This window comes from Eriocheir sinensis, unplaced genomic scaffold (genome assembly GCF_024679095.1).
Source record: "Eriocheir sinensis breed Jianghai 21 unplaced genomic scaffold, ASM2467909v1 Scaffold51, whole genome shotgun sequence".
Classification (NCBI taxonomy): Eukaryota; Metazoa; Arthropoda; class Malacostraca; order Decapoda; family Varunidae; genus Eriocheir; species Eriocheir sinensis.
In genome coordinates, this window is record NW_026111843.1 from 565,191 (window position 1) to 565,678 (window position 488).

Here is a 488-nt window from a genome sequence, read left to right on the forward strand (position 1 = left end):
TGATCAATTCCGGGTCCGGAAGTTCATCAAGGACGTCTCTTCGTGCCCGAAAAGTCCTCAGCTGCCGCGGACGCGCACCCACTAGCTCTGCCATCTTGACTGTTATGCCTCGCTTAGGTCGACATAAGGATTGCAATGTTACCTCTACCCCGCGCGTAGCTGGCGAGTCAGTTTATGTTCCGCTTAGTTGAAACATAAGGGTTATGCTTCCCTTATGTCTCGGTGTCCGCCATTTTCTTGATTTATGTCTCACATAAGCGAAACATACTCTTTATAAGTACGGGCCCTGGCCCATAACTGTTGCCAAGAAACACCAATCATTATCCATTTAAACGATAACCGTATATGAAGGCAGTTATTTGGGTGAAGAAAGCAGTTTTGGGGTCTGAAATCGGCAAACATAGGAGGCTGAGTACGACAATCTGGCAACGTTGATGGACTCCCCCACACAGATGGTGCCGCCGTAAACTCTGCCTCACTGCCATACG

General features: G+C 48.8%; 1 protein-coding gene across 1 annotated transcript in view; it reads right to left on the reverse strand.

Moving 5' to 3' along the window:
• The window catches only part of LOC126992857 (putative nuclease HARBI1), a 647-nt gene extending 553 nt beyond the window's left edge, over positions 1-94 (reverse strand). The window contains exon 1 of the mRNA XM_050851675.1: positions 1-94. This exon is cut by the window's left edge and continues 388 nt beyond it. Within this exon, the coding sequence (XP_050707632.1) occupies positions 1-94 (94 nt within the window).
• Positions 95-488: the final 394 nt, after the last annotated feature.